At 39.9% G+C, this 27,293-nt stretch overlaps 1 protein-coding gene across 1 annotated transcript in view; it reads left to right on the top strand.

Moving 5' to 3' along the window:
• Positions 1-27,293, top strand: part of manba (mannosidase, beta A, lysosomal) — a 56,231-nt gene that overhangs the window by 5,987 nt on the left and 22,951 nt on the right. Inside the window, exons 4-11 of the mRNA XM_042338418.1 lie at positions 1,352-1,522; positions 11,195-11,318; positions 12,206-12,381; positions 13,664-13,774; positions 15,687-15,838; positions 18,211-18,328; positions 20,425-20,511; positions 24,239-24,406. Coding sequence (XP_042194352.1) covers positions 1,352-1,522; positions 11,195-11,318; positions 12,206-12,381; positions 13,664-13,774; positions 15,687-15,838; positions 18,211-18,328; positions 20,425-20,511; positions 24,239-24,406 — 1,107 coding nt within the window. The remainder of the gene's footprint in view (positions 1-1,351; positions 1,523-11,194; positions 11,319-12,205; positions 12,382-13,663; positions 13,775-15,686; positions 15,839-18,210; positions 18,329-20,424; positions 20,512-24,238; positions 24,407-27,293) is intronic.

Genomic DNA, 27,293 nt, shown 5'->3' with positions numbered 1-27,293 from the left:
ATTCTCCATCCAGGGGAAACAGACCCTCAGTGTCTACTTTATCAGCCCTTTTAAGAATCTTATATGTTTCAATAAGATCTCCCCTAATGGATCCTGCCTCAGCCATTACTACCAGCAGTAAATTCCATATCCTAACAACTCTTCTGTGTATAGAAAAATTCTCTCTCATCTCCTCCTTTGATAAGTATCTTAATTTGGTTTCCTCCAGTCACTGATTCACTAACCAGCAGAAATGTTTCCCTGTTGAATTTTAGCAGGCCTCCTCTCAACTTCCTCTGTTGAAGTGAAAATAGATCCAGTTTCTCCAGTCTTTGCTTTTAGCTCATCCTTGATGTTCTGATTCGTCCATCATTTTTGATGGTCTGATGTATCCTTTTGTTTCAGATGAATCCCTTAGTTAATTTTCATCCGATTCTTGATCATTACTTTGCCAAGTTTACTTATTCACCACATCATTGCCCTGCCCTTCCCTTGCTTATTATGACTTGTTCCCATTACTAATCCTGAATTGTTTGCTTCCTTTGGTGATGCTGCCTTTTCCTCCCCAGTTAAGCTTGCTGAGCTCCTTTTCCTTTGACCACTTTGTCCATGTTTTTCCTTTTTCCTTTCCCACATTCCGCTGTCTCACCCCCATTGCCTGTTGTTTCTCCAAGAACTATTTTTGTCACCCTTATGCATCCTTGGACATCTACCAACCTTCTTCACACCTTTCTGGAGCCTGCATTTTCCCTGCCCCATTATTCACTGTTCTTGTTCCTTTGAAAAAAGGCAATACATTCGGGTTTCACATAACCATTTTCATTTTATGAACAAAATGCAAAATACTTTTATGAACAAAACGCAAAATCCAGTTCTGATGAAGGGTCGTGGACCCAAAACGTTGACTCACTTTCCTTTCTCCGTAGATGCTGCCTGACCTGCTCAGTGTTCCCAACAACTTCTGTTTTTGTTTCATTTTATGAATCTTATTTTGAAGAAAGAAAAATAGCTGAGCTAATTTTTACAAAACAATGCTGAAGTACCAATTTGCTGTAGCTAAAACGTCTTTTTAAACAGTTATGGAGAAGTGTTTAGGAAAATTATTGTGAGTGTGTGTGTGTGGGGGGGTTTGGCGTTGAAGTCCGCTACACAGCAGAAATACTGTTAATTAATCTGCACAGGTTGTAAAAAAAACAGACAAAATTACGGCCAATACAGACATTGAATATGAAGCTGCAGAATAACGAAATAACTTTTAATATCATAGTTCCATTTTTTTTCTATGGATGGTCTGTCCACATAGAATTAATAGATATACTAACTTTAAAGTTCAGGCATTGTTACAATATTTTACTTTGGTCTTTTATTATAGACATTTGATACCACTGGAGTGATCAAAGAGGAGAACTTTATTGAAATACGATTTTTATCTGCCATCTCCTATGCAGCACAACAGAATGCTTTGTATAGCAATTATACAGTACCCCCTGAATGCCCTCCACCTCAGCAAAAAGGAGAATGCCATGTCAACTTCATCAGAAAGGTAATGTAAAAAGTTTGTTTTACGTTCAAAATTGTGAAGTGCAAATATATTAAAATGTTTTTTTACTGAATTACTTTTCTTCCAGTTCTATCCTCTTTGGTACACAGGGTCTCTGAAGCTGAGCAGGCTCTTAGTCTGCAAGAATGCCAGAATCAAGTCAATCCCCTGTGGCAGTCTCCTGAACCAGGAGGGTCCATAGTACTGCAGGGCACTGCTGATGACAGACCAGCCAGCCTGGCTCATCAAGGGACTGGGGTTGGGGCCGCAGACTAGTCACTGGGAGCAGAGACTGGGTCCCCCTAACCTGTGCTTATACTATTTCTGAATTAGTTAAGAAGAGTGCATCCCTCCAGAAAGAGAGTGCACATTTCATTCCAAAACACAAAATGGGATCTTTAATGAGGAAGTCCAAAATGGAACACAATACACTGTCCAGTATAATTCCATTAAAACTTCCCTAATTGATTGAATACACTGGTTTATAAATTCCAGAATCCCATTTGCCTTCTTGATAGCTTTTTGCACTTGCCATTCCACTTTTATTGATTTATTATTTGTACCCCCAGATCCCTCTGCTCCTCCACTAAGTCTTACCCTTCAGGATATAATTCCACTTTGAAATTATTGTATTCTATATTTATCATGCAGATTGAATAGTTCAGGTATAAGTTCTGCATAAAACAACAACAATTTGTATTTATGTTACATTCATCACGTCCCTTTGGAGCCTGACGCCGAGCCGGGGAGGGAAGAAGTGACTGTAAGCTTGGTTGAAGTGGAAGATCTTCAGGCATGATCTGAAAACTGGGAAGAAAGGGGGCAAGGTGGAGGGATTGAGAGAAGAGAGTTCCAAAGTTTCGGGGCGCAGTAGCTGAAAGCACGACCACCAATGGTGGAGGGGACGAGGGACAAGCAAGAGCCCCAAGCCAACCTAGCAGAGGCAGCTGGTGGAGTGGAGAGTAAGCAGGTCAGAGAGGTAGGGAGGTGTCAGGGTGTGAAGCGATTTGTAGATGAATGTGAGATCTTGAAGTTGATCCTATCTGTGATAGGGAGCCACTAGAGTCTGGTGAGGGTTGGTGTGATACAGATATGGAGTTTAGAGCAGACAGAAGTGTTCTGAATTAATTGGCTTTTGTGGATAGTGAAGCTGGGGAGGAGGGCATTGGAATAATCAAAGCAGGAGGTGACTAAAGGGTGGATGAGGGTTTTGGTTACTTTGGGTGTGAGGTACAGTTGGAAGTGGGTAATGTGATGGAGGTGGAGGAAAGCAATCCTGGTCAGGATACTGGATGTGGGGTAGAAAGGGCAGCTGAAGATTGAACTTGATTCCTAGGTTAAGTACAGGTTCAATAAGTCTTAGGAATAGGTCAAGGAAGTTGAAGAGGTCAGAACCGCAGGAGAGAAGACGTTGATGGGAGCCATTATGGCTTCTGTCTTGTCAGTGTTCAGCTGCAGGAAGGTTGTACTCATTCAGGTCTTGATGTCCGACAAACAAGCTGACAGAACATAGGTAGATCTGGTGTCGTAGCTTGAAGACGAGAAGTAGATTTGGGAGGTCATCTGCATATGTGTGGAAGTTGACCCCTTTTCTGCAGATGACATTGCCGAGAGGGGTAGCATGTAAATAAGGAAAAGAAGGGGGCCAAGGATGGAGTCTTGGAGTAGTTGGGGGTGGGTGGAAGAAACGTTTGCGGGGAAGAAATGATGGCGGTTGGTTAAGTAGTACTCGAGTCATGTGAGTGGGGTCCCATTGAGGTGGTTGAAGAAGGAGAGGCAGTGGAGGAGGGAAGCATGACTGATTGTGTTAAATACAGTGGAGACGTCCAGATGAAAGTAGGCAGAGGGAGCCTTGGTCACAGAGAGTGAGGACGTTGCATACTGTACATCATTCATTTTCTACTAGATGTTTATGAGCTCAAAATTAATTGTTGTTCCTAATTAAAGTTTGTTTGACATAACTATTTAGGAAAGTAGTGCTGATGATTCTCAATTTATTTATAGTGGCCCAACTGAAAGTACACCCTGTGCCTTTATGGATCTGTGCAGTGCATATAAGTTCTATCAGCTTCCTGGAAAATTTCAGCAGTGTTTATGTATAGAAAGTGACATGATCCCTAAGGACAAGTCTAAAATAATTGTCATTCCAAGTCTAGTTTAATGTTACTTAATATTTGCTGTCAGAGCTAACACATGACCACAACTGCCATGTACATATTAGATAAGAAATTTATTGCATCTTCCCTTGGGCTAGTTTCTTAGTGTATAATTTTCAAAAATTGAAAATTATTTCATTATTCTGTCTATTTGCTTAAATTCTGGTTAATGTTATAGAGTAGCATCTTTGGAATTTTCTCTGCCATTTGCTAAGAATAGGGGAGTGGGGGGGGGGGTTACAGAATAGGCCTTAGGTTATACCTAAATTGAAGTGTTGTACTTTTGATTGATTGTAGATTTAACAAATCTGTAATTAACTTAAAAATATATCATCCATTGAGAGATTAAAGTTCTTTGTCATTAGATAATATGATAATGTGGGTTGGCAATTTTGTTTATTTAGATGGCTGTTTGTGGAGATATTTTGTCCATTGACTGCCAGGTTCCACAAAACACAACAACAAAAATTACATTTGTATAGCGCCTTTCATGTTGCACAGACATTTCAATGACATAATAAGGTGCTATATCAATACCAAGAAATTATTATTCTGTTTTGAGGTCATTTAAACTAATCTAAGCGGCATATGCTGATAATGGAAATTTCAAACATGCTGCCAAGATCAAGTACATTTTCTAATAAGTGGAATACCAACCTTGAGAATCTAGGATATCCTCATCTTGAAGGCTTTGAATTTCAAAGAGAAAAACCTGGTTCAACAATAGTTGTTCAATTCACATCTATTGGAATGCATCTGAGTTTTAAATTCTGCTGGCTCAGGAATTTTCTTTTAGTTCACTGCAAGTTCACTTTAGTTCACGTAGGACTTAAAACTAGCAGTTTATTTTTGCAAGAGGGTTTTGTAAACAACAGTGATGGACACTTTGAACAGTATCTTATTTTGCATGAGAATAGAGAAATTATTTGACTATATTCATCACTTTTGCTGAAAATTGTTTTCTTTTTACTTGACTGAAAAAATATCACTGGTACATAGGCATTGAACTTTTGAAGTAAGAGGGGTTTTCAATTCAGAGTATTGTTTGCTTTCTATGGGAACAAAAGCATAGCTAAAGCTTTTGTTAACATGAGATTATTTAATTGACTAGTAGAGAGCAAACCTTGCATTGCTGTGCAGAAAGACCAACTAGGAAAAATCAGAACTTCAGCAGCAACAACTTGCATTTATAAAGTGCCCTTCACCCGGGGTAGTGTCCTGGGGTGCTTAACTTGTATCTGTTTATAGCTTGGCCACTGAATGAGCAAACATGCAGAAGATTTTTTATGAATACTGTAAAGCTGTAAAGCAGCTAAGAACATTATAAGCATTCACCAAGCAGTGTTGGTTTGGATGACACATTTAGAAATTTACAACACAGAAGAAGTTCATTTGACCTATCAAGTCTGCACTTATCCCAATACTTGTTGAAGCCTCTATCTTTCATATACCTGTCTATTTCAATCCACGACTGATTGTGGGACACTGCTGTGCATAATTGGCTGCCGTGTTTCCCCCACAAAATATATACAGTCAATTTACTTTACAGTATATTCTGGGAAGCGCTTTGAGACGTCTCGCAGACGTGATAAGGTACTGTATTGAATGCAAGGATTATTGAACATCCTCCTGATGTGAAAGGCGCTATACAAATGTAATTTGTGTTGTATTATTATATTATTATTTCCCTCTTGAAACCCACAATATACTCTGTCTGTACCTGGTAGGGTATTTTACATCCCAGCATTTCTCTGAGTGAAAACGTCTCTCCTAAGTTTACCTAAATGTTGGATTACCTTACTGTAGGAGTTGTTTTCTTTATCTTTGGAGTTCATGATCAACCTTCAGAGGTCCTGTCCATATTTGCTTCACTGTTCTGTTTCAAATTAGGTGCTCTTTGGAGTGATTAGGGATGATGTCTCTGTTGCATTGTTATTTAAGTCTTTGTCACTCAAAGAATTAAGGGTAAGAAATTGTAGTGACTTTGAGGGAATTTGTAAGCACACATTCTTAAAGTTACAACACGTAGTGATCAGTAACATTTCACCGTCCTAAGACAGCCATTCATAATAGGGCCTAAATACAGTAAACCTCAGGTCAGTCTTTTCTGTATAAATCGTATAATTGCCTAAATCGTACATTCACCCAAATTCCGTTCAATTTTCTATTAAATCCACTTAAATTTACATGTACTAGTTGTATTAACCACCACATAACCCGTAACCTCACTACCAACTTGGTGCTACAGCACTTACCGGCTGCCAGGTGAAAACCTTGTTTCCTATGTCTATTTCAAATGCAACAACACACATGCCACCTAAATACTGTCCTCGCTCCCCCTCCCGGAGGTGTAATATCAATGTCATCGCGCATGGCAGTGTGGGGGTGGGGGGGCGGTGGGGAGGGTGGAGTTGAGAGAGGGAAGAGCACCCTCTGATCACGTAGCTAGTGAGGGGGAACTATCCCTGCATGTGCATTTACAGCCTTGAAGTAGCATGCTCCATGCGAAACAATTGTGGAAACTAATTCACAACAACAACAACAAGATTACATTTATATAGTGCCTTTCACATCGGGAGGACGTCCCAAGGCACTGGACAGTGTTTCAGACCCGAGCTGGAGTCAGGGAAGGAGAAGGGAGGGGAGGGGAAGGGGGGGTGGCTGATGGCACGGTCGAAGAGGAGGGTTTTGAGGCTGGACTTGAAGGAGGGGGTGAGGCGGAGTGATTGGGGGATGGAATTCCAGAGGTTGGGGGCAGAGTGGCTGAAGGCTCTCTCACCAATGGTGGGGCGGGTGGGTCGGGGGACGTGGAGCAGGACAGAGCGCGCTGAGCGGAGGGAGCGGGCGGGTTGGTAGGGGGTTAGGAGATCGCAGAGGTAGGGTGGGGCGAGGCCATGGAGGGCTTTGTAGGTGAGGACCAGGATCTTGAACTGGATCCTCTGAAGGATAGGGAGCCAATGGAGTCGGGCGAGAGTGGGGGAGATGGGGTCACGGAGTTTGGTGCGGGAGAGGACACGGGCTGAAGAGTTCTGGATTATCTGCAGCGTGTGGAGGGCGGAGTTGGGAAGGCCGACAAGCAGGGCGTTTCATTGGCAAGCCTGGATGTGATGAAGGCATGAACAAGAATTTCAGTGGCCTGAGGGGTGAGGTAGTGGCAGAGTCGGGCGATGTTACGGAGGTGAGGGAAGGCAGAGCGGGTCATGACTTGGATGTGGTGAAGAAAAGACAGTTGAGGGTCGAACAAGACACCGAGGTTCCTGACTAGTTTGGTGAATTGAAGTGTGCAACCATTGAGGTTGATGTTTCCAGAGCCTGAGGTGCTGAGGCGCTGGTGTGAGCCAATCAGGAGGGCCTCAGTCCTGTTCACATTCAACTGTAGGAAATTTGCCCTCATCCAGGACTTGGTGTCCGACAGACAGTCTGTCAGCACAGCAGTGGTCCTGGAGTTGAGGGAGGAGGCAGAAAGATAGGGTTGGGTGTCATCCGCATACATATGGAAGTTGACCCCATGTCTGCGGATGATATTAGCAAGGGGGAGCATGTAGATATTAAAGAGGAGAGGGCCAAGGACAGAGTCCTGGGGGACGCCAGATGTGACAGTGCGGGGGCTGGAGGAGAAGCCCTTAGAGGTAACAAAGTGGAGACGGTGAAAGAGATAGGATTCAAATCCGGCAAGGGCGGGAGAGGCGGTGTATGAGGATGGAGTGGTCGATAGAGTTGATGACGTAGAGAGGTCGAGGAGGACAAGGAGGCAGAGGGAGCCCTGATCACAGATGTTCAGAATGTCATTAGTGACTTTGACCAGTGTTGTTTACGTGTTGTGGGCAGCGCGGAAGCCGGAATGGAGGGGTTGAAAGAGGGAATGGCGAGAAAGAAAGGAGCAGAGCTGGGAGGGCGACGACTCGTTCCAGGATCTTGGAAAGGAATGGGAGGTTAGAGAAGGAGTGATAGCTGGAGAGTAGGGATGGGTCCAGGGAAGGTTTTTCAGGATGGAGGTGATGACGACTGTTTTTAGGGGGGTAGGAACTGAACGAGTGGACAAGGAGAGGTTGATGACATCGGACAGGAGAAGGGCCAGAAAGTGGAGCTGGGAGATGAGAGAAGTGGGGATGGGATCAAGGGACTAATTTAACCCATCACAGCATGCGCACTTCCCGGCTGCAATGCTGAAGGGACCACGTGTGCATTACAGAACAGTGAACCAGTACGGAAAACAAAGTTTTGACAAGCCATCATGGCATTAAGCAATTCAGATACCCCAACTAAACACAAATTAAGGTTATATTCTATTAAAACAGTTCTGCTTTTAAACCTGTTTGGTTGTGCCATTCATTATACAGTACATGTTGTCTGCACACCAGGTACAGTACTGTGCAGTACTCTATATGGAACGATTGGGCTACATAGCTTTAATATACCTGGATTAAACATGATACAGAAACTCTGCCTTAATTTCACCAGCCAGTACAGTACTTGTGTACTGTATTTGTTATGTATTTATTAGTCATATAAAATCCAACTTATACGTAACTTTACATAAGTCATATATGATACGACTTATGCAAGTTTGCCATAACCAGTACTTTGCATAAGTCATAGTAAATATTATGATCCCAACTGATACGACTTGTGAGTTTTACTGTGTAATGAAAAGGAGGAAGATCACTTGGCCAAAATGGTAGCACAAGTGTAATAATTTGTGGAAGGTGCAATGTCTTTATCTATTTTTTTCCTTTTTCTCTTAACTCGTGGGCGTTTCCAGTTATATGTGAAGGCTGAAAATTATACTTATAATAGGAGTATTGTATTGTCCTGTAAATAACACACTTTTGAAATACTTTTCTCCTGAAAGTTCAAGTGCACATTATACATTAGTGACTGTAGATCTTGGATTCAGCTGCTATCTGCACCAGTCACTGGGTTTCACTTGAAGCTCCAAGGTCATACCCACATTTTAATCTTTTGCCGTTTTCCTTCTATGGTCTCTCAGTACAGTGCACAATAATGTAGCCAAATTAAAGTCTGTTCCATAGAGGAAGTGAGAAAGTCAGCTCCGCTTCCATGGGCCGACTATCACTACCTCAGACCAGCTGCTTTATGTTTGTGGTATTATCACTTGAGTTGTTAACTCATTCAAGGTCCATTTCTCCTTTATGACATTAACTTCTCTTTTGTTTGCTTGCTGGTTCACGTTTCTGTAATTAGAGTAAATTCTGATGAAGGGTCGTGGACCGAAGATGTTGACTCACTTTCCTTTCTCCATAGATACTGCCTGACCTGCTGAGTGTTCCCAGCGACTTCTGTTTTTGTTTCAGATTTCCAGCTTCTGCAGTATTTTGCCGTTTGTCTGTAATTAGAGTATTGCCTAATTATTTACTTAAATTGTTATTGCAGCTACCTTTGGCCCTGAAACTAGTCTGCAGTTTTCACCTCTCTTATCAGATGACTGCAAAATCCTCATTGTATTTGCCAGTTCAGGTGAATGAGGAAGAATGTTATATAGTATTGTATTGTACTATTGTATTGTGTAAAAGGTCTCTTGTTGTAGGTATTTTAGCTAAACAAAACTATAGAGACTATAGCTGAGAACTGTCTGCTACCACAATCTCAATGTCAGATTCATAAATGCCTTGATTCATACTTAAAAGTAGTTATCTATACTGTGTTCTACTTATATAGTTGTTTAGTTTCTGCAGTATAACCTTCATTGTTAGAATAGAAATTGCTGTAAAATTGTAAATCCTCTTTGACCATGCTCCATCATTTTTAAGTGCTCTGAGACGCTATCCTGCGTGGAGGGCACTACATAAGTGCAAGTTGTTGTTGTTGTAAATTTAAAATGGCAAAAATGATTTGGAAAGAATTGTAAACATGTAGGAATTGCAGCATTAAGCAATTATTTTCACAGATTTTACGATTAATTTTGACAGAACTGTGAGTAACCGCTTAAATTCTTATCATTGAAATACCTACTATCAAAAGTTCTTATTAATTTTGTTCTGCTTATAAACATCTTGGCAGCAGGCTAGTGAATTCTATATCATCAGTGTAAACAAATGTCACAACCCAGCCGTGGATTATATGAAGAATGTAAACTTTCCTGGCATCTTATTTGCTCTTTTACTTAATAATATCAATCCTGGCGTTTGACAGAGTACAATTGTTGTTGATACATCTGAAAGCGCTTCAGAGGATTTACTGTAAAGTGTAGTGACAGTCTACACAGTGTACACAGTAGCCAATATGTACACAGCGATGTTGCACACAGCCAAGGAATGAATAACTAATTTTATCTGGGGAATCTTTGGCCCGGAAACCAGGAGAAACTCCCTTCTCTTTTTCGAATTGTGCCACAAAATGTTTAATGTCCACCTGAACAGACTGGACCTTAGTTTAACAACTCATCTGAAAGACTTAACTGTCAGTGTTGATTTCTTTGTAATTCAGAGAGAAGGGGAAAACATTTACCAAATTAGTAGTGTACATTGCATGTTTGCAGCAGATTATGAGAGAGTAAATTTTAAAAAAATTACATTTAAAATCTGATGTGGACATTAAGGAAACACATTTTAACTCTGGTAATTAAGTTGTTCCTGCTTTCAGATTTTTGTATTGTCACAAAAATGAAGGCACATGAAGGCACACGAAACAAGGTGCATATATCCCAAATCCTTAAGGGAACGAAAGAGGAAATAAAGGATTTGTTGCAGTATTTTTAGAATTTCCTAAGGGGAGGATAGAGATTATTGTTCTGATATTCAACAACCTGTAAATTTTGTAGACTGGTTAGCCCAATATCTAGTAGAGAAATTATAACAAAAATTATAATAGTTTGTCCCTCATAAATCTATTGCAAATTGACAAATTAATTAAATTATCTAGAGGAATTGGCTGATTTTTCAATAAGTATTAAAGTTAATAGCAAGAAATTAATAAATTGAATTGAATGTAACTAGCAATTGAAACAGAAAGTGTTAATAGGCAAATCTTTATGTTGAGGGTAGTAATTTTGGAAATCTGCAGTGGTCTGTAGTTTTCTGAACACTTTGGACCAGGATGTCTAACTTCAAAGTGGCTATATCTTTAAAGTGCAATGATAGATGAATGTTTCAGCTACTTGGACCCTGTCCACCATCTGCTGTATCATTTTTCACATGGGAACATTTGGCATAAATAAAGATTGAAAGCACCTGCACGGTTAAAAATGAACTTTGCAAGTAGAAATATATTTTCTATATTTTGGGTGAAGCTGGGAATACAATCAGAAAGTGGTGGTAACAGGGCTAATAGGAAAGGGCTCATGTGGAGTTTAGATTGAATGGATAGGATAAAGAATACAAGCCAGAGCCATTACGTTGCTGCCAACTCCCTTTTCAAAAATTCCGGTGACTGATAAAGTAAGGGGATGTACTGTATGTTTCTTCACAGATAAATCTCCATAAAAATCTTGAAGTTTGATAATTTAGCATATAATGGAAGAAAATAATAATGTGGTGCAATTCTGTATATTAATTTCTAGGAGCAGTGTTCTTTCAGCTGGGACTGGGGTCCATCCTTTCCTACACAAGGCATCTGGAAAGATATAAGAATCGAAACGTTCAATGTCTGCCACCTAACACATCTCACTGCAACTTCTATTTATGGTGTGTGTTGACATTACAATTTTATTGTATAATTTAGGCATTGCCATTGAATATACTTCTTATGTTTGATATGTTTAAACAAATCCTAAAGTGTTTTGCTGTGTGTCTCACAATCAGAGTTCCAGTATTAAATTTTAATATTTAAATTTTGTTTACGAATTTTTAAAAAGGATGCATTGGAAAAGAAATTTTAATTTCATTGAAAACGTTCCTTTTAAAACTGTTAGAGATGTTGAGTGGAGGCTCTAGGTGAATTTAATTGACTCACAGAATTGCAGCAGATTTATGAAGGACAATTTATTATTGTCAATTATTCTTTACGACCTCTGCTCTTCAGATAAACAGTGATTGTATCTTGGGTAATGATTTTAAATAATTTCCCTATTACTGATCTTGATATAACCATTCTATAATTCACAGGTTTATGACTCATCCTTTCATTGAATATCAGCCTAATAATCTCTAATCCTCAAATTCTCATCTCTGCTATGAGCTTTGACTTATTGAATTCCCTCCAACATCTTTCCAGCACCTTGTCTTGTTGAAAGCAGTATTTATATTGCCAATTGTGTCCAGGTGGCATTTATTAGCTTGTAAACTATTTTAAACCAATCAAGATCTTTGATCTAAAAACAGTTTCTGATTTGCTGTGGGTCTGTCTGCCATCAGATTTGCAGCCTTTGGAGCGTAACACTTGCAAACCAAGTGTTCTCAGTAAATATTGTTCTCGATATTCTCAGCAAAGAATAGACCCTTTTACTCCTGCTTTGTTTATGTAACAGATTTTGATCTTTCTGTTTTCAAGTACAGGCAAAGTGTTTGAAAAATGGGTGAGTAAATAAAGCAATGACAGAATGACAGTGTTATGTATCTCTCTTAATTTGTAGATCAGGAAACCCAGCAATGGTCAGTGGAGACAGAGACCTTTTTTGACGTTAGTTATTCAAAGATGATCAAAGGTGATTTGACTGTTAGCATTCTCTCCTTACACATACAAAATACCTACAAAGTAGTTCTTCAGCCCGGAGAGAGCCGTAATAAAGTGCAGCTGAACATAAATCAGGTGAGAGTTTTTTTTNCAGATGCTTAAAAAGCATTTGTGTTTGATATATCTCCTAACTGCATACATAAAAGCATCTCAATCCTCACACGATGAGTTACATTTGAAGTGTATTGATTGTTATGTGGGTAAACATGGCATCTGGTCTGAGTCAGCAGCATCCCACATATGTAATGAGTTGAATGACCAAAGTTAAATAAAATTAATCCTTGCATTTGGTATAGTGCCTTATGTCTTCGAGACGTCTCAAAGCGCTTCCCAGAATATACTGTAAAGTGAATTGTATATTTTGTGGGCGAAACACGGAAATGTTTTACTAAGTTTGGATGAGCAAAGACTATTGACGAGAACACTGAAAAACTGTTCTTTCAAATAACATCATGGGATCTTTGAAAAAATATCTGACTCACCAGAATTGAAGGCAGGACCTAAATTTAATGGATTAAAGTACTCTAGCTCTTAACAATGCATCACTCCTTCAGTATTGGACTAGAGTTTCAGCCTAGGTTATGAGATCTTGTAATTGTACGCTTCATAACTCCTGTCTTCAGCACCACAAAGGAAACACCCCTTAGTCTCTTGACCTTCCTTCTGGGGTTATTATGACTTTTAAGTTTTTCACCTAGAGAACTGATTCTTGGCTGTTAATGAGATCAAGCATTTATCATGTCAGCCCAGCCGATATAATTGGTCATCTTATGTGCACAAAACCCAGCATTTCTGTGCACAAATTGGCTGATGTGTTCTCCTACAAATAAACAGTAAAATTCTGTGAAGAACTTTTAGATATCTTGGTGATGTGATAAGGTGCTCTATGAACTGAAAGGGTTATTATTTTTAATAACAGAAGGTGGTAATGCAGTTCTTCTATACCTCCTTTCTACCAGGCGGAAATGGAGAAGAAAGATTCATCTCTTTGCTGCTAAACTAACCTTAGTTTATTAGCCTTTGAAGAAATTTAGCCAACTGTTAAATGCTTATGAGTTACTTTAAAGAGATCATATCACAGAATTTCAAAAGGACATGGATCTGCATTTTTATTCCCACCTCACCTCCCCCATCGGAAACCAGCAATGATTTCCAGTGATATTATCTGATGGATTTGTGGATAATACTGACTTTCCGAGGACAAAGGCAGGTAGAAAATCTCTGGGCAATATTTACACTTGTAAATAGTGTAATTGGAAGAGTATCTTCTGTTATCCACTCATCTATAGAAAAGCATGTGCAAAAACAATATATTCATCACTAAGATTTATTTTATGTTTTGCACTTTGTTTTTCAGAGTACTTCTATTGATCTTTGGTGGCCCAATGGTCATGGCAATCAGACTGGCTACAACATGAGTGTCACTTTCACAATCAAAGGAAAGCATCGTATTGAAAAGTTCATTAAGGTCAGTAGTTTTACTGAAATAATTTCTGAAGTTAAAACAATAATAATAATAATTCTTGCATTCGATATAGCACCTTTCATGTTGTCAATATGTCTCAAAGCGCTTTAGATCATCTTACTGTAAAACAGCATGGTCCAACTGGTGGCCCACAAGTGGTGCCGGCCTGGCGGGTGATTTTATCCATCCCAAGACCATTTCCAACATTCCAATGTCCACTCCCTCCCTGGTGAACATTCTCCCTTGACAACGGCAAGAGCCGGGGGTTGGAAGGGATGCAGTGTGGAGAGTGAAAATAGTACTAGCGTCACTGCAGTCTGTCAGGCAGACAAGTGTGTTTTCCTTATCCACCGTGAACTGCGCGGCTGATTAGGGGAGAGAGGGATTCAGAAGGTGGGAGGGGGAGATAGGGGGAAGGGGAGAGGTTATAGAGAGTGATTGAATGAGGTGCTATATCGAATGCACATTGTGTGTGTGTGTGTGTGTGTTTGTGTGTGTGAGAGAGTGAGGTGAGAAAAGGAGAGACAGACAGAGAGGGAGAGAGAGAGTGTGTGAGAGGGGAGATGGAGTGATTGTGTGAGAGAGAATCTGAGAGGGGGAAAGAGTTATTAAGAGGGGGAGATAGTATATGAGCGAGGGGAGGGAAGGTGAGACTGAGAGAGAGATTGTGAGAGGGAGGGGGAGAGAGCAGAGAGAGTCATTGAGAGAGGGAGAGAGTGTGTATGAGAGAGGAGAGGGGGTTGAGAGTGATTGAGAGTGGGGGGGAAAGAATGTGAGAGGAGAGAGACGGCTATACAGAGAGTGTGTGAGAGGAGAGAGACGGCTGTACAGTGATAGTGATTGAGAGAGGGGGAGAGAAAAACAAAAAGAGAGAAAGCATAGAGAGGGGGTTGGGGGGGGGAGAATTGAGGCTGAACGGGTCAAGCCATGGATGTGGAGTTTAAAGGACAATTAAGGGTCGAACAAGACACCGAGGTTCCTTACTGGCTCTGTGAAGTGGAGTGTGCATCCATTAATAATGAAGCTGTGAGTGCCTGAAGTGAGAAGGCACTGAAGAGAGCCAAGCAGGAGCATCTCTGTCTTATCGACATACATCTGGAGAAAGTTAGCTCTCATCCAGGACTTGATGCCCGACAGGCAATCCGTCAGGACAACAGTGTTCCTAAGATTGAGAGTAGCAGCAGAGATAGAGTTGGGTGTCCTCTGCTTACATGTGAAAGTTAACCCTGTCTGCGGATTACATCACTGAGTGGGATCATGTGCGAGTGGGACCAAAAACAGAGCCCTGAGGTACGCCACACGTGACGATGGGGGGCTGGAAGAGAAGCCGCTGGCAGATACAAAGTATCGATGGGAACGATAAGATTGAAACCAGGAAAGGACAGAACTATGAAGATAGAGCTGAGAGAAAAGGAGGAGAAATTAGACTGGTCGACGATGTCAGAGAGGTCAAGAAGGACGAGGAGGCAGAGAGACCCCTGGTCACAGATGAACAGAATATCATTTCTGACTTTGACTAGAGCAGTCTGGACTGTGGGCAGCATGGAAACCAAATTGGAGGGGTTCATATAGGGAGTGCCGTTAGAGTAAAAAGTGAAGCCGGGAAACTATTCATTCCCTCTAATATGCTATTCCTCTAATACCATGTTAGAGGTGTGATTTCCATACGTTTCTTAGAACTTGGAACCATATCAACATCATGAAGGGCCCAATTGTGAATGAGCAAAAAGCAACCACAAAGAAAACCACATTTTAATGGCTAGATTAACAGCGGGTGGGTTTTCTGCTATTCTGCTACCTCTCTGACTTGTTTCCTCCTCCCTGTGTCTGAAATGAAAATTGAAGTGACTGTATATTATTATTTTTATAACCCGATTCCCTGACCAAAGAATTTGTTGCCTTATGATTTCAACAGGTCTATTTTAGGACAGTAGAGTTGGTACAAGAGTCTATCACGGGATCTCCTGGACTAAGCTTTTATTTTAGGATCAATGGAGTTCCAATATTCATGAAAGGTTCAAACTGGATTCCTGCAGATGCCTTCCAGGACAGAGTGACATCTGATGTGTAGGTTTTGTTTAAAAAATTACAATGGATGGATTCATCAACATCAGTAAATAAAATAATTAAGGTTAGCTTTTAATAAAACTAGCTCAGGATTTTGCATGCCACATGTACTGTTCACTTTCGTAAATGTTTTGCATATTTCATAGTTATTAGGTCATTCTCTGCAAGGACACTGTCTGACTGATATCCTGTTTGTCTCCCTGCCCCCAATACAACTGCAGATCTGCTAACATGTTAGTGAAACTAACCGTATGTGTTTTTATAAATTTAAATCTGATATTCATTGAATTGTTGATAAACTTGGCCAGTCTTCAGTAGTGTGTGGAAGACATTTAGAAAAAAAGGAAGAATACCTACTTTGTATGCTCTTCATTCTTATAATCAGAGGCCATTGCAGAGAGCATATTGAAACAATAATTTTGGAAACAATGAAATGAAGAGCTACAAAGATATGTATGTAGTACGAGGACGCGAGAATTATATCAGGAATGTATCTTAAAATAATTATGTCCAAAACTTATTGTGAAGAAATGTTATTCATCCATGGCTTCCCACAGTGCTGATGTAGCCCTAAATCCAGCAATGTGTGGAGGATTCTCCTGTTTTAGTAAATTGCTCCTGGGTCTTGAGTTGCTTCTAGCTTTAAATACATATAAACAACATCTAACAATAATAGTGTCTGCTCTAAATGATCCTTAGTATATATTGTAAATTTAGTGTCTGTTTATTTTTCTAATTTTCTCCCCATTGGCACGTGCCTCTCTGCTCCTGTCCCAACCTCCTCTTGCTGGAGGGTGGTTCCACAGGTGTTGGTTGCTCTCGGGAATCCGGGCTTTGTTCATGTGCGAGTTTTTTCTGTGAGTGCCAGCAAGCTACTGTAGAGGGTGTCACAGTTGAGCCTGACCTCTCCCCACCATCTACAACTCATGCACAACAAGAGGGTGCTGAAGAGGGATGTGAAGGAAGGGGCCATGTCTAATTTTCTGCTTTCTATGGCAAGGCTGGGGCCAGTTTAGTCTTACCAATTTTTAATTAAATTTCAGCCAGTTAGAGGTAATTCCAGACATTTTCAAAATGCTTAATCTTTATTGGAAAGTTTTATGGCAAAAACCCAAATTTTAAAATTCAATTACTGTGTTATAAGTGTCATGATTTATCATGCACATTTACATTTTTAATTTTCCAAACTACGACAGGCACAGCACACAAGGCAACGTGCTTTAAAAATACTACTTTGACATCACCTTTGTTAATCCATATAGGTGGAATTATTTGTGTTAGGTTTCAATAGAATGCTAAAATGAAGAAATTGCAAATGCAGTTTAATAATGTTCCTAAAACTTTTTTTAAATTAAACAGAACCATAAAAGGGATTTAGTACTATATGCTAAAAGTGGTTACAAAATAAATTATATAATTATAATAATAATAATACTTGCATTTGATATAGCGCTTTTCACATCAGGAGGACGTCCCAAAGCGCTTCACAGAACACACTGTAAAGTGAATTGACTGTATATTTGTGGGTGAATGCAGCAGCCAATTGCGCACAGCAGTGTCCCACAAACAGTCGTAGATTGAAAATGACCAATTTATTATTGTTTTTGGTTTTGGAGGGATTATTATTAGGCTCTGTGTGGAGTAAGGAAACTTGCCCAAGGTTTCGCCCTCTGCCTGGAATTGAACTCAGGTCTCTCACTTGCAAAGCGAGTGCTCTAACCACTGAGCTACAGGACTCCACGAAAGTGTCTTGGATCCTGAACTTGTGCACCACACAACTTTCTCCTTTTATAGTTTCCTTCTGCTTGTATCAGTTAAAGTTGGTTGCTATAGATAATGAAAGGTTTGCCTTTATTGATAAATCCTGGAATTGGTGAAAGGCTGGTATTATTTTACCAATGGAAGGGAAGGTGACCACAGGCCAGTTTATAAGTTGTCTTATGTAAAGTTTATGGCCTTTCTAAGGTAGTCCGAGTGCTCTAACCACTAAGTTACAGGACTCCACAATGCTGTTTACTTATGCTGTTTACTCTTTGTTTGATTTAATTTGCCTAACTTTGTTGTTTGTCCAGCAATGAAAACTAAGTCCTAATTAATTGACTGATTCTGTAATTTAAATATTTGTAGGCCAGAGATCAGGTTATTGGCAATAGAAAATATTTCTAAATTGATGGTGTTTGAAGGACATTTTGCTTGATTGAACTTTAATGAGCTGTCAGTCACATCAGCTCAGAAAGACTTCTAAACACGCAGAACAATTCACAACAGCTGATATTGTTCTGAGTATTGCGATTGTGGTTTTATTTTTTTTTGGATGTTCTATCTTTGGTTCATTATTTTTAACATTCTATACTTGTTTGTGTGATTCACAGTTTACGAAATTTGCTGCAGTCAGTAGTGGATGCCAATATGAATACACTGAGGGTTTGGGGAGGAGGAGTATATGAACAAGATGAATTCTACAATCTGTGTGATGAATTGGGAATTATGGTAAGAAATTAAAAAGTGAATGTTTTTTGAATTCAGAATTAAGGGTTTCAGGAAAAATCTACCTTTTTTCAAGTGGTACAAGAGCAGACTGCTAGGAGCTCCGTTCTATAAACAGTATAAACAGTAACTTACTATAGTTACTATAAACAGTAACTTACTGTAGTTACTATAAACAGTAACTTGTGCATTGTACTGACAAGATTTGGTAGGTGATCATTTTGTTATAATAATAATCCTTGCATTTGATATAGCACCTTATCACGTAGAGACAGCTCAAAGCGCTTCAAAGAATGTACTGTAAAGGGAATTGACTGTATATTTTGTGGGCGAAACGTAGCAATCAATTGTTTCAGCATTAGGCCAGAATTAGGCCAGAACACAGTGTGTTCTGTGAAGCGCTTTGGGACGTCCTCCTGACGTGAAAAGCGCTATATCAAATGCAAGGATTATTATTATTATAGGCCGTTCCATATTCTAAATTTACTGGATAATGATGCAAAATATCATCAAGCTAGGCACATGGAGGTAGAATAATCCTTCACTGGACTAATGTTGCATTTATGTTGCATGTTTGACAGTGAATCATTGCAGGTTTGTCAGTAACTCATTGCTAAAAGTTATGTATAAATCGGGTCTTGGACAGTGTGAAATATACTTGGACTATGGTGTAATACCACCTTGATGATGTGGGACTTTTAAAAGCAGAATTTTTGATGTTGCATAAAATCTACAGTACCGAAACACGTCACTTGAACATGGTAGTCAATGCCAATGTGTTTACTCTATGAGCCGCCACCCTTCCTTATCCCTTTCCCTACCTTCCCCTTCCATAACTTTTAATCGTAATAATAATTAATAATCCTTGTATTTGATATACTGCCTTTCAGTTCAGGAGGACATCGCAAAGAGCTTCACATAGTATACTGCAAAATGAAATGACTGTATTTTGTAGGCAAACGTGGTTTTATTCCCTTCTCTCTCATTATGCTCTTTAAGAGCAGAATGATTGACCAATTATTTTGAAACCTACCACCGTATTTTATCATGGATAAATCTCCAAATGTGTGTTAATTTTTCCTAACTTATTCAAAATAATATTGATATAGCAGTATGGACCTGGATTCCTGTACCACTCTAAATAGTGAGGGTGAAATGGCTTTGTCCTCAGGTACAAAAATAGCATTATTTTATTGCTACCAGGAATAACTGACAATTCTGGGCTGGTTCCTACCCCGATCATGAAGTGTAATATTATATAAAAATTAGGAATTATCACTATAAGGTAAATGTTATTCATAATGTTTTTTTCACATCTAGTGAAAGTTATTTGTGCCAAATCAACTTCCTCTAGACTTCAGTTCCTCTTTAATTCACATGCTAAACTTGTACCCTTCAAGCCCAGAACTTCAACTAAACAACAAATTGCACTTATATACTTCAATATCATTTGAATGTTTTGGAATTGATAAAGAAGTTTGATCAATTATTTTTAGCTTTGTAAATAAATTTTACGTCTTCTTTCATTGAAAAGAATGGAGGTTTTGTCCATTGGGTGCCCTGCTTGTATTCTAAAGAAGTAATTTCTCCCAATCTACACAATCAAAACCCCTCAAAATTTTAGACCTATATCAGATCTCCCCTCAACTTTGTTCTAGTAAAAATAAGCCCAGTTCCTCCAGTCTTTGCTCATAGGTCAAACCAATGTCATCCCAGGAATTCTACTCCGTATCCTCTGTCCACGATATATTTTCTGAAGTTACAAGTTGACCAAAGCTGGACACAATACTCTAATTGCAGTTTAACTGCTGATTTATACAGGTTAAGCAACAGTCAATAGTAAATTTGTTACCTGTGCGGACGACCTATATGACTTGGTACTTATGCAATATTGGACTTTGATCATAATGTATATCCAAACAATAAGTATTTTGTTCTTATCCATTGCTTATCCCTATCATCATCTATCTTGTGCATTCTAAATAATAGGCTCTCTAAGAATTTGCTGACTCAATGATGGAATTATATTACTGCTTTGCGAGACTGAAAAAAAAGGGCTTTTACTTCCTGAAATACCATCTTGTGTATTCACTTTGCAGATTTGGCAAGATTTCATGTTTGCCTGTGCTCTTTATCCAACTGACAAAAGCTTTGTTGATTCAGTAAAGGCAGAGATTATTCATCAGGTGAGTAGACTTGAGCTTCACAACGGAAATGCATTTTTTTCAATTCATATTTTGAAAAAAANGATTTTACTAGTATATATAAAGAATAAACTCATGGGAGTGCAGCAAAAAGACCAAATAAAATGCCTGAATTAAGGTCATGATTTACAAACAATACCTACAATAGCAGATAATCAAGAGGAAGCAAAATGGGTGATGAGAAAAATAAATCAGAAAGGTAAAGCTCAAGTGAATTGTATTCATAGTCTGAATTCTACAGTTGTTTAGCTGTGTTTAAGTTCCTTTTTCTGTTATTTTGATAGTTCAATTAATTCCATAATGCCACCTTGATGATTCCATAATTTAATTGTTAAATATCCCATAAATTACTCTTATTTATAAAATCAGTAACTTTCAAGAAGCCACAAACAAAGTTTCAACTGATTGGAAATTACATTCTTATTATCAGCAATCTTTAATCTTCTATATTATACATGCTAATAAAACAACAATGCCTGTCGGTGCTTCAAGAAGGATCCCAATAACCAATTGATGTAGAGACATGATTTATACCTCATCGGAAAAGTCTTGTAACTGGGAGTGACATGGGCATATTTGTTTTCGGGTATCTCCTATCGTTCATGAGTTATTTTCAGTTTTATACTGCAGTTACACCTTGTGGCCCCGGGTCAAAGTGATGCTGCAGCATAGCACATCACAGACCACCTATGTATGTACCCCTACGCTGCAGTTACATCTTGTAGCCGCACTGGCTGACCGTGGCACTGTGGCATCCTGCGTCACAGAGCAAGCACATAGCCAAGTGGTGGGAACAAAATAAAGAACACAGATGAACTAAGCCACGGCAACAACGGTTTCAATTTTTAAAGCACCGAGTCCTCCCACTGAGTTCTCCCAAAAGGAGTCCTCCCGGAAGAGTATAGATAAAGATGAAATGTCTTTCTGTGTGTCTTCTTATGTGTCAATCTACATTCCATATTGGATCCTTTGGTTGCAAGCGAAGCTGCAATGGGTACAGCCAGTATTGTATAAACATGTAGAAATACAGCAATTTCCCTCAATAAGAGGTGTACATGAAAACTGAACTGAGGCTTCTTCGCACACCCTCTACTGAGGTTCCTTCCCTGGCATGTGATTCTGAATGGTCTTCCTGGCTCTTGCTATCAGAATTAAGATGGGTAGGAGTTCTGACAGGTAGAATTGTCTAATCATTCCTTAGAAATTAAAAGCTCCCTGGAGTGAAATTAACTGGTTTATCGTCAAAATGGAGGATCTTGCAGGATCATTCACTGCTGCTGTTGCTGAGAGAATGGGAGTAGGTACAAGCAGTATAAGTACATCAGGATTCTAGGAAAAGAAGAGTCAGCCTACGTCACTCTTTTAGTTATTTAATAGTCAAGCACGGAAGACCAATAAACCACCACATTTTCAGTTCAGTTTTTTAGTTAATCAGTATTGTATTAAATTATAATTTAATAGCATATATATGATTGCAACTGTGAGAATAACATAGTCAGAACAGCAAATTAGCTGATATATCTTCCCAGGTTGCCCCAGGATCGGTTTTGAATTTGGTGTAATTCTAAATTATTGAGATGTGAAACAACCAGTCGCTGTATAGTACCACTGTACTCTATCTGTATGTTTCATTTATAAAAACTTTTTTTGGGGGGGTCATTTGGCTGTTTGACTTCTGCAGAAATCCAGAGTATTCTAACTAGATTGTGAGTTTCACAATTGCATGCACTTACGCCTGAAAATTTCACACATAAATTGTTGATGAACGCTAAATAATATACAGGTTTTTACGCACATCAATACAAGTTTTATCAAGTGTGTGCAAATGTTTTCACCAACATTATCCAATTTAAGTAGGTTTGTAAAGAATAATCCATTCGCATAGGGATACTTCAACCATCTAGTTTCATTCAGGTTTAAACACTACAGACGCTTCATTCACTGTTTGTAATCAGAAGTGGCATAGGTCAAGTGTTTTTAGTATATAATTCCCTTAGGAGTGCAATGAAAAAGTTCTAAAGAAAGGGAACAACAGAACAGATGTTGTTGAAATAGTGCAGTAGAGCATTTTTATAAGTACTAGGAACTTTAACTCTCAACCACTCAAGTAACAAATTACTGAGCATTCTCTGTATAAAACTGAAAATAATACTTCAAGAAAATTACGCCAGGTATCGTCCTCTAATTTATAGTACAACTAAAATCAGACAAGACTTCTGATTGCAATCCAGTAATCTTTGATAAAAAAATCCATCTGTGGACAGAGCCCAATGACCATCTGGATAAGGTTGCCTCTAAAACTGTGTTTCAGAACCTAAAGGAGAGAAAACTGAAGAAAGGACAAAAGTTATTGTCTGAAGTAATCTCATTTTGATCATCTGAAAATCTATCACTAACTTTAAAATGAATAAAAAAATAGTTTGGCATTTATTTTTCACTGTCTTGTGGTTCGTCCAAGTCGGATACATAAATATCTGTGGATAAAGAAACTAATAAAGGCAAAACTAACAATACAGGAGGTTAATCAATATACAATATTTTATTGGCATATATATATCTATTTAAGTTTGAAGGATGGTAAGCAATTGAAAGGTTTTATAAACTTAATATCGCACCACTATAATCAAACTATTTTGTACAAAACATGTTTTGCTCAATATAGCTTCAAATTATAATTGATTTTATATTATGTAGCATTGTTTATTTGGGTGAATTATTAATAGCGGGGCTGGTTCTCAACCAAATATTGCTAATTAGCAACCCTGGATTACGATTTCCAGTTAAAAAATATCATGTGTTACTTGCCTTCAAATACAATATAAATTGACATTTATATAGCACCTTTCATGTTGGAAGGACGTTCCAACATACTTGTTTATATGTGAACAAACACTGGAAATTATTTTACAGATTAGATGTAGTGCAGCCAATCTAGTCATAGTAATGCTGAACTCACAGAGGACCAGGACTGTCAGTTGTTAAATGAAAGCCTCTCTGCCCCGTGCTGTAGATGAATTCTTTAAGGATGTTCAGAAAAAAACCTGCAATTTGCAATATCAATTTTCTACATACAGAGTGATGATAATGTGCTATGTCAATCATGGGGCAAAATAGACTTAATATACTGGGAATTCTAATCTAGAAGTGAATAAAGTCTTTGGAAGGACAAATCTGCTAAGCAGGAATTTTAAAATGCATTGGAATACTTAATGGTGCAGAATGTATTGATTCATATAATTCTTATGTTAAATGTAGGAAAAGCTACTATTTTACCAATCGCTCTACGGTTATAGGTGGATTAATTAATTTCAGAGAATTAACCTGGTTTCCATTTGTGATATAGTGTTTGGTTGTCGAGAAAGGCAAAAATTGTGATTTTTGTGATCCACCCCTAGATTGAATAAAAATGTAATAGAAAATTAAAATTCCTTCCACTGTTGACAGAGGACTAAGGGACTAAGGGAGGCAGTTATTTAATGAACCTGATCTCGACACCTGTCTTTTAGTTCGCTTGCTCTGCATTGTAAGACACTATTAAATTATACTAAAATATTTGCTTCAGATTGCAATAACTCATTACAGAGCATGCATGTAAAATGCTGTCATCTTTAACTTTACAACCTTTAGTTTGTATGGCTGGCAAATGTTTATTTAAACTACGATAGATTGTGCGTCATTTTAACTTGTTTATTTTCCTGTTATTTTTCAGGTACGGCGACTGAAATCTCACCCGAGCATTGTAATCTGGAGTGGAAACAATGAAAATGAAGCTGCACTTGCTAAAAACTGGTTCAGGATTCCTTTAGTCAACATGGACCAGTATTTAGATGACTACATATTTCTCTATGTTCATAATATTAGAAAAATAGTACTTGAGGTAGGTACCCAGAAAGAAAACTGATACTAATGTCCCTTTTAATGTCACTGGCTTAAGTCGAACTTAACGTCCAGCGGCAGATCTGGCTGGGCCTTATCAAATCCTATCGCTCCGCCCTCGCCTCCGCTAAATCATAGTTCTATGATTATGTGGAGTCCTGTAGCTCAGTGGTTAGAGCACTCGCTTTGCAAGTGAGAGACCTGAGTTCAATTCCAGGCAGGGCGAAACCTTGGGCAAGTTTCCTTACTCCACACAGAGCCTAATAATAATCCCTCCAAAAACCAAAAACAATAATTAAAATTGGTCATTTTCAATCTACGACTGTTTGTGGGACATTGCTGTGCGCAATTGGCTGCCGCGTTCGCCCACAAATATACAGTCAATTCACTTTACAGTGTCTTCTGTGAAGCGCTTTGGGACGTCCTCCCGACGTGAAAAGCGCTATATCAAATGCAAGGATTATTATTATTAGGATTATTATTACTCCAAGACAATCTTGGAGGCCAAGGATAACCCCAGGCTCCTCTTCTCCTTCACCAACTGGCTCCTCTATCCACTCTCTTACACCTCGCCCAACCTCACCTCCAATGCCAACTGCGAGGCATTGCTGGACTTCCTTGAATCCAAAATCGAGGAGATCCACTCAGCTGCCTCTCCCCTTTGGTCTACTAACTCCCTCCCCATCTCCCCCTCCCACCCCGACCCCTACCCATCTCTCACTCCACATCTTTGAACCTGTCTCGCACTTCTCTCTCACCACCTATATAACCTGCATGAAATCGACCACCTGCTCCCTCGATCCCATCCCTACCCCTCTCCTTATCTCCCAGCTCCACCTCTTGCCCCTCTACTCACAGACATAATAAAATTCTACTGGATCCATCTCTGCTCTCAATCTACTGCCCCATCTCCAACCTCCCTTTCATCTCCAAGGTCCTGGAACAAGTTGTTCCTTCCCAGCTTCTCTCCTTCCTTTCCTGTCACTCCCTTCACGATCCCCTCCTAATCGGGTTTCTGTGCCACCCACAGCACAGAAACAGCCCTGGTCAAAGTGACAAGTAACGTTCTGTCCATCTGCAATCAGGACTCCCTCTGCCTCCTCGTCCTCCTTGATCCCTCTGCTGCCTTCGACACCGTTGACCACTCTATCCTCATCCACCACCTCTTCTCTCACCTCAAACTTCATGGCTCTGGCCTTGACTTATTCAGACCATACCTCTCATACCACCTTCACTTCTTTTCCACTAACGGTTTCTCCTCTAGCCCCTGCATAGTCTCGTGCGGCGTTCCTCAGGGCTCTGTCCTTGGTCCCCTCCTCTTCAATATCTATATGCTCTCTCTTGGTAACGTCATCCGCAGACATGGGGTCAACTTTCACATGTGTGCAGATAACACCCAACTCTACCTCTCTGCCTCCACCCTTGACTCCAGGACCACTGCTGTCCTGACAGAATGTTTGTCAGACATCAAGTCCTGGATGAGAGATAACTTTCTTCAGTTGAACGTCAACAAGACCGAGGCTCTCCTGATTAATAATAATCCTTGCATTTGATATAGCGCTTTTCACGTCGGGAGGACGTCCCAAAGCGCTTCACAGAACACACTGTAAAGTGAATTGACCATATTTGTGGGCGAATGCGGCAGCCAATTGCGCACAGCAATGTCCCACAAACAGTCGTAGATTGAAAATGACCAATTTATTATTGTTTCGGGTTTTGGAGGGATTATTATTAGGCACTGTGTGGAGTAAGGAAACTTGCCCAAGGTTTCGCCCTCTGCCGGGAATTGAACTCAGGTCTCTCACTTGCAAAGTGAGTGCTCTAACCACTGAGCTACAGGACTCCACGATTGGCTCCCGTCAGCGCTTCCACACCTCAGGCACTGACAGCATCACCATCCATGGTTGCACACTCCACCTCACTGAGCCAGTCCGGAACCTTGGCATCTTGTTTGACCCTCAACTATCCTTTCTACCCCACATCCGTGCCTTGACCCTCTCTGCTTTCCTCCACCTTCACAACATCGCCCGGCTCCTCCACTGTCTCACACCGCAGGCCGCTGAAACCCTCATACACAGTCTCATTACATCGAGGCTTGACTATGCAAACTCCTTGCTTGTCGGCCTCCCCAGCTCGTCTCTTAGGCTGCAGATCATCCAGAACTCTGCAGCCTGTGTTCCCTCCCGCACCAGGCACCATGGCCCTATCACCCCCATCCTTGGCCAACTCCACTGGCTTTCCATCACACAGAGGATACAGTTCAAGATCCTGGCCCTCACCTTCAGAGCCCCATAGTCTTGCTCCCCTCTACCTCTGCGACCACTTAACCCCCTACCATCCTGCCCGCTCCCTCCGCTCAGCGGGCTCTAACCTGCTTCACATCTCTCCCTTGCCCACCTCACCATTGGCGGGCGGGCCTTTTGCCACTCTGCCCCCATCCTCTGGAACCCCATCCCGCAGTCCCTCCAATTTGCCCCCTCCCTTGCCTCCTCTTCGGCTGTGCTTTCAATCACCCTGCTTCCCCCCCTGCCCTCCACCCTCCCCAATCCCGACCCCCAGCTCGGGTCTGAAACTCTTGACCGTCCAACACCTTGGGACATTTTTCCGACGTGAAAGTCGCTATACAAATGTAATTTTTTTGTTGTTGTTCTTGTTAATCCATCAGATTCATAATTGCCTGGTAATTTTGATTGAATGTAGATATTCTAGAATGACTACAGAATTATATAACAAAAAAATTGAGCTTCTTTGATGACCTAATATGTGAACAACAAGTTTCCCAAACTAAAAACTCTTGAGACATCTAGAAGACATGAAAAGCGCTATATCAACTCAAACTATATTGAGTTAGCTAGTTTTAGCTACAGCAGCAGCTATGATAGGCTCAT

This window comes from Callorhinchus milii, unplaced genomic scaffold, assembly GCF_018977255.1.
Source record: "Callorhinchus milii isolate IMCB2004 unplaced genomic scaffold, IMCB_Cmil_1.0 Scaffold1, whole genome shotgun sequence".
Classification (NCBI taxonomy): domain Eukaryota; kingdom Metazoa; phylum Chordata; class Chondrichthyes; order Chimaeriformes; family Callorhinchidae; genus Callorhinchus; species Callorhinchus milii.
Note: the sequence above shows the minus strand (reverse complement) of the source record. Positions and strands in the feature narration are given on the sequence as shown.